The sequence below is a fragment of the Ostrea edulis genome, chromosome 3 (assembly GCF_947568905.1).
Source record: "Ostrea edulis chromosome 3, xbOstEdul1.1, whole genome shotgun sequence".
NCBI lineage: Eukaryota > Metazoa > Mollusca > Bivalvia > Ostreida > Ostreidae > Ostrea > Ostrea edulis.
In genome coordinates, this window is record NC_079166.1 from 36,188,633 (window position 1) to 36,196,345 (window position 7,713).

Below are 7,713 nucleotides of genomic sequence, written 5' to 3' on the forward strand. Positions count from 1 at the left end.
GAAAGGATCCATTTTCATCATTGACGATTTATATGTCTAGCAGGATTGTTATGTTCTCTTACTGGAGAATCAATGACTCAATGAAGGCTGTTGTTGTAGTCACTGAAGGAATCCTATTTCTTTCTATGGCGATTTATATCCTATTTGAGAATTTTTTACTCCTAGAAACGTCATTATATCTAGGGTAAGTGCTACAAAGTTTGATCTATGCATGGTACGTACGACTGCACTAATGAGGATATTGGATAGGGCCAACACCTATCGTGGCATAGGACCTCCGCTTATAAGGTCATATCCGAACGACCCATGGCTTTCATATTTAAATCCAGGAAAGAGCAGTTACTTACCATGAGAGGTAAAGATAACGAATGGTGGTCAATCTCATACCTCCTATAAGGAATACAAAATAAAGAGTAGGGCAAACACGGACTCCTTAGCACACCAGAGAAGGTGTTTAGGAAGAGTAAACATCCACTGTCCACTAGTCACGCCAGGCATGGGCCTTATGTCTTGATCTGGAAAACGGAATAATCTGTAGTCAAAATTATTGTACCAAGAACGGCATAACAATGGGGTTGAAACACGTCAGACAGCATTTGACCCAATGTTAGGTTGTATTGCAGAACTAAAACCTTACAACGACCATAACATTTGCGAAATGCTGACTTTAAACGAAACTATCGAAAACCCTGTACCATCATCTTCTCTGTAAGTAGCCTGCCTCGATTTAAAAATTGATCATACGCAGAACAGGTTCGTGCGTATCGAATCAGTTAAGAAATATATACATTATATGCATGTGAAAATGGATATTTCTACATACATTTGTAAATATTGGAAGTTGACAATAGAGAAGCTGAACTCATCCTGTTTGGCATAAAGCTGAGTTGCTAGTTTTACTTCAATATTCAATTTCAATAAAACAGTACGAAGCAGATAGGGAAGACTCTATTATGTTTGTTCACAATCGAGGTCACAGGATTTATGGAATTGACATAACAATGAAAATGATTATTGTTAATAGATAAAACGTCGTCAACATGTCTAAATGTCGAATTGACGGTCGCAGCAAGAGTTGTTTTCTTCATGTAAGTGCATAATGAATAAACTCTGTTTCATAAAATTATAGAAACATGTCAGCTAACAAAGGAGCACAATTCGTACATATAGGAATTCCAATAGAATATTAGAAGACTCCCAAAAGATCACCAAAGACAACGAAGATATTGTTAATGAAGAGCTCCAACATTTTTTTATTTCAACTTCAGAGTACTTGAGAGTGGAATCAGAATGGTGTTTAACAAAGTAAGTTTTCAGATGACTGATCACTGCATGCGGATATTTCCTTTTTCCATTTATGTTGAAGAAGCAACTGTCTATGATGTCAAAAGGTCTAGTCTTACCTGACGCAAAGCTGGTATTAAATTAAAACAGGACTGCCCATTGTGTCTTAACCACTAGGCCACTATGAACCGTGTGAAGGAAGGTGATACAGGATACAAACTGGATGGTTCTTGTTCCAAACTCTCGATGGATAAATTGATCTCACTGAGAATTCATTACAATATAACATGGGAAATTCTTTCTTGGTGATATTTATCCAGCAGATCCAAGGGATTGACATCTGGTGCATCAAAATTGGTACCGTATAAGTTTTACATTATGACCCCTGGGTCGAGGCCTCTGCTGGTGGACTGTTAGTCCCCGAGGGTCTCTACAGCCCAGTAGCTAAGTACTTCGTTACTAGCTCGAAAATACGGATGTATATTTAATTGCTGTTATAAAATTTAGAAATTCATTTCAAAATTAAGGATTATCTCCCTCATGCATAGCTCTTATCCTTGGACGAATTTGGCTCCACTTTTTTGGCACGCTGTTTTTGGCTATATTTAGCTCCAAAACTTCATAGTTATTTCGGATTTCAAACATTTCGGTTGAGCATCACTGAAGAGACATTATTTGTCGAAATGCGCATCTGGTGCATCAAAATTGGTATCGTATAAGTTTTACACTATATGATCAATGACAAGTCTTTCACCATTTCGTAAGTGTTTTTGATGAAGTGAAAGCTACGAGGTCATGTTACACCAGACTTCGTTTGCAGTTTAATTCTTAATATACTAGTTAGGTCTTCAGGCTTCATTCGACCTGATCTGACCTTTTCATGAATTCGATGTGATCATGCAGAAGGCTGCTTTGTGGTTTGGGAGGTGGTATATTGGATGTAATCTAAAAGATATTCTATCAAATGCTTCTATATCAAAATCGGTTCCTTTCTATTCCCTGCTAGGTGACAAGTTTCGATTTTAAAGTTTTTTTATTTCAGATTTTTGATACTTGATAATAATTTCTAATTCTATTTTCTTTATTTTTCCTCTATTTGTGACCTAGGATGGGGGTGATTGAGATCAGTGATTGTAATCAAATGTAATATATTACTGTTTTAAGAGTAATTGAATATGTTTGTAATTGAGTTTATTTTCAATTACATTTAATCAAATGCATGCAATTGCAAAACAGTGTGTAATTGCAATAACTTTTCAATCATATTTCAATTAAATGCTTCATGGTTTAAATATAACAATATGATTTGATTGAAACAATACTTTATTATCTCAAACATTACATGGATTACACAGCACGCTGAACAAATACAAGCTTTCTACTTCAAGGTACAAAATAAAGTCTGTCTATTGATATACGAAATCAGTGCATATAATGAACAACGATATTGACTCCAAAGTTACTGAAGAATATATAGTTATTTTAAAAAAACCGAAATTGAAGTCACCAATTACTTTTGTGGAAAACAATGGAATTGCAATTCATTGAAGGAATTGGTATCATAATAGAAAGTAAATAAAGACATTATAATATTATACATAGAAGATATAGGGCCCACGGCAGGTATGACCGGTGGAAAGGGTATGCTTTATTCTCCTAGGGGCCTGGTCCCACCTCTGGTATATCCAGGGATCCGTCTTTGCCCAGCCCTCTATTTTGTATTCCTTATAGGAGTTATGAGATTGATGACTGTTCGTTATCTTCACCTTTCATATTCAATTGATATTCAGCTTTTATTATAAAGTAATTCAAGCTATAACTGTTTATGATCCCTCAACATAAAGGTGAATGTAATACATCATATACACAAAGGGGAGAAAAACCCAGAGTGCCAATTGTGTCGATTAAAAGCAAGGTGAAGATAACGAACAGTGATCAATCTCATAACTCCTATCAGCAATATAAAATAAATAGCTGGGCAAACACGGACCCCTGGACACACCAGAGGTGGGAGCAGGTGCCTAGGAGGAGTAAGCATCTCCTTTTGACCGAATACAAAATTAAAGGGATATGCTGTATTCTTTTAAATAGTTCCTCAAGACCGAGAGGTTTTTCTTCAACAATACACGTATCAACACTTCGCGAAAGTTACGTCCCTTGTCCGTCATCTCCCGGATAAAAATCGTATTTCCCTACGTTGGCCTTTGTAATTTTCCTATCTGTAGCTTTGACATCTGCTATTTTTCCATCAATTGCAGTCAACTACAATATGCCCCAGATTGGGGCAACCCATTAACTTGTATGAAAACTTGGTAATTGGCTAAAATTCAAAGTAATAACATTTTACATTTGGTAAGGTAAAGAAGGAAAACTGGGTTTTTCACCGATTGACCTTTGTCTGACCCCGGAAAGGGACGTAACTTGCGGGGAAGTGTTGATACGTGTATTATGACAACTACATGTATTTGATATCTTTCATTTTTCTACTATATACAGCATGTACAAAATGCAATTATATAAAACATATACAGCCATTTCCCATGTCATTCATGTGAAATGATGCCAAATGTTTATTTGCGTTTAGGGGTTTGTTGGAAACCAGCCAGTATAAAATAAATTACTCTTAAAATAGTCCTGTCAATTTTATCTAACAACTGTATCTATTACATTTTCATCAGTGAAATACTGAAATTTATCTATGGAATAAGAATTGATATTTTAACAGTTGTTATTTTCACGGTTTGAAAATGACAACCGGTACTACTTGCTTCAATATTCATCTGCGATACATACGATCTTCAGTTTACGTTATACGTAATTAATTTTTCACGTTTTATTTAATTTGAATTTAACTTCCACTGGGGGATTGTTTGATTTTATATTGTTTAACGCCCCTTTCGAGAATGTTTCACTCATATGGATACGTCACAATTGCCTGCGAAGGGCTGCAAAATTTAGGCTATGCTCGGTGCTTCGCACACGTGAAAATATTAAAAAACAATCCTGTCTTACTCGTTAAATAAATGATATATCCCACAACAAAATATTGAATATCATCCATGTGCTGCTTCATTAATAGATTATGAACGTGAAAATAACTATGGAACAATGAAATCCTCTGAGGAAAAATGTTACAGAACGGACGAAACTTAGTTACCCGAAAACTCTTGGAATAAAAAAACCCACAAATGTGGTTAAAAGTAGATCGTGATACTTAATTAAATCAGGGGCAAAGATTCTTAAAGATTTTGGGTTTTAAATTCAAACGTTTTAAACACTAAACACGATTAAATTACTGGGTTATCTGATATAGCTTACTGGAGCTCAATTTTATTGGGTCTTGTCTGTACCTTTATCGCATGATTTTGTGTATTCAACAATTACAAAATTTATATTCAGCTTCAATTTACGTTACACGACAATGAAAACTGAAGTCGTAAAATGTAGACAATCCATGAAAATGAGCCCACGGATTTAAGTGATTCGTAAGTATCCTTTACGCTTGTTCCTTTCTGCCACACCATCGGTGATTCCATTCAATGCTTTTAATCTTTGTGAAAGTTTTACATTTCATTAAAGCATACACTTCTGATACATGATAGACGTGTTGCCACTCGTATATTTGATCACATACTCAAATATTCGATACATATTAAATATGATCGTTCATTTATAGTATTTACAATTTTGGTGAAGAATATATATAAAGCAAACTAATTTGTTTCACCTTGCTCCGACAGAAATATATGGAGAAATAGTCATTACAGATAAAGCACTGGTATCTCTTTAGCTTTCAATCATATCGACCAATTTATTCCAGAAATCGTCACAAGCACACGATTCTTCCGGATATTCAATATAACAATTTCTCTTCACCAGGTCCATAATTTTTCTAGGATAACCACTATTATAAACTTCCGGTAACAAAATAAGAATGACAAAATCTAAGCCACTCCGATCGACAATGCCTTCTGTCTTCGCCATGTTCAGTTCATAGTCGCGCCACCTGGATTCTAAGTATTTTTTGGACACAATACAGACAGTTTTTCGACTCTCTTGTAGACTATGCATTATACTATCCGTTTTTGGAAATCCTGGCAAATAGTCCCGATCTCTGACAATAAGCTTCATATTCCTGTTTCCTTCCAGACGAGGAATGACCTCATTCAGTACAAACATTAATGTACAACCACTGTAGGACAGAAATACGTCATGTTCGTAATTCACGCTGGTTGACCCCTGCATATTGGGTTGCTTTACCCATCCAAATTTCTGCTTTGACTTGTAGACAATATATCGGATTTTCCATTTGTTCTTGACAAGTAACCGACTTGTTAAAAAGCTACAAAATACCGCCAATGACACTGCACATCCAACGTACCAACCTAAGTAAGATTTACAAGACTTTGACAACGAAATCACAGATTTGTTTAATGTTCTAAAACTAAATCGAGGATTCGGTGGAGAGCACGTGTAATTATCGACGTTGAGAAAATGTTGTTTGCTTTCTTTCATCCATACTAGCAATTCTTGATTCTCACATGAGCAAGCTAGCGCATTCTCAGACAAGTCAATAGATAAATTGGAGTGTTTGAAAGCTCTTTCAATGTTAGTACGAGCGTTGTCATCAAGCGTTGTCAATTTGTTTTGAGATAAATCAAGCAATGTTAAATTGGACATACCACTCACACTAACTTTCCAATCAGATAATCTGTTGTTACTAACGTTAATGTACTTAATCCTTTTTGAATTTCTCAGAAGTTCCTTTGGTAACGACGAAATTCTGTTGAATGACATGTCCAAAACCTCCAGTCTCTCAAGAGTTTTAAACAGTAGACCTTCTGTGTCCTTCTCTAAATCTTGTCCTAAGTCATTGTGAGAAATGTTCAAATATCGTGCATGTTTCAAGTCTTGAAAAAATTGTAGTGACACGTGAGAGCAGAGATTGTTTGAAATATCCAAGGTTAATATATTGCAGTTTTTCATTTGTATATGCCCCGTCCATGATATTATGAAATTGTTTTGAAGGTACACGTGTCGAAGATTTGGAGCATACACAGAAAAGTCTGGAACATGAAAGTATAATCTACTAGAATGAGCATCATATGTTTCAAGATTTGGGGGTAAAGGAATCGTCCAGTTAAAGTTAAGAGAATAATCATTATTGTAGTAGTTTCCTAATATTTCTTTGATTGAATCATTAGCACCATCATAAATTTGTCTTTCCACTTTATCTTGACATCTATCGAGCACAGACGACGGGTATTTCGGTGGATGAAGCTGTATACTTGCGTTCAAAATTCTTAAATTCGTCATTGATGCAAATTCTAAAAGATATACACCAGTTGTTAATTTATTGTTAGCCATTGAAAATACCTTTAACGTTTTTGGTAACCATCCGATTACCCCTGGTTCAAATAATTCCAGTCTATTGCTGTCTAGCGAAAGTTCTGTAATATTTGTTCCTCTGATGTTTCTTAAATGAAGACGTCTTAAGGTTGTATCTGTTCCTGTCTTACATGTGATCCCATTCAGTTGCAGCGAACTAATCCTTGTTTTGATGAGACCAAATGTCAGATTTGGCAATGACGCAAATCCTAAGTTTCTATTGAAGGAAACATCTAAGTGTTGCAAATTATCCAAATCAATGAAAGCTCCTTCCTCCACATGACTTACACTGCAATACGATAAATTTAGAAAGCGGAGCTCTGGTAAAGAATTAAAGAACATTTTCTTCACATTTGTAAGAGTATTCGAAGAAAGATCAAGATATTTTAAACGGTTAGGCAGTTTTTGTGGATCAATTTCTTGTATGTTGTTGTGACTTAAATCCAACCAAACTACATTATCATCAATTTTAGGAATCTTCTTTCCAATTTTTCCCGAGCAGTTAACATGGAAACCATTGTCTTGATGCCAACAAATACATTTCACATTTTCAAATATACATGTTTTGCTTGAGGCTGAAATGGATTCCATGTGATAAAAACATCCAAATATTAAAATCCAATACAACAAAGGCCCCGTTTCCATTATAGGCATTGATTAACGACAAGATTCATCTGCACTATGAACAGCTTTAAAGGGAACTGGCTTTATGAATAATTAATCTGTTTTCATAACATTATAAAATAGTTCTGCAGGTATCAGAACCAGGAAGTGTAAACTTATAATTGTGCAAATCTTACATAACAGCAAGTTTTAAATAACCCAAGGCCACGCCACGTCTTGCCCCATTTCCTATTTTGGTTGTAGATATGTTACGTTTCACACTTTTTATGGTAAATTCAGTGATTGTAACTTGTGGGTCTCCCAAGTCTGTATATCAGATAGAAATACAAAGTAACAATACTTAATAGATTTTTATATAAACTTTTATTTAATAAATTGTCAAAGATGGATTACTAAGCGGTAATAAATTATAAAAGT

At 35.1% G+C, this 7,713-nt stretch overlaps 1 protein-coding gene across 1 annotated transcript; it reads right to left on the minus strand.

Annotated features, from left to right (window-relative positions):
- Window positions 1–2,989: 2,989 nt before the first annotated feature.
- On the minus strand, window positions 2,990–7,414 carry LOC125676973 (toll-like receptor 4). The gene has a single exon (XM_048914863.2). The coding sequence runs from the start codon at window positions 7,324–7,326 to the stop codon at window positions 5,071–5,073; it is 2,256 nt and encodes a 751-aa protein (XP_048770820.2). The 5' UTR covers window positions 7,327–7,414; the 3' UTR covers window positions 2,990–5,070.
- Window positions 7,415–7,713: the final 299 nt, after the last annotated feature.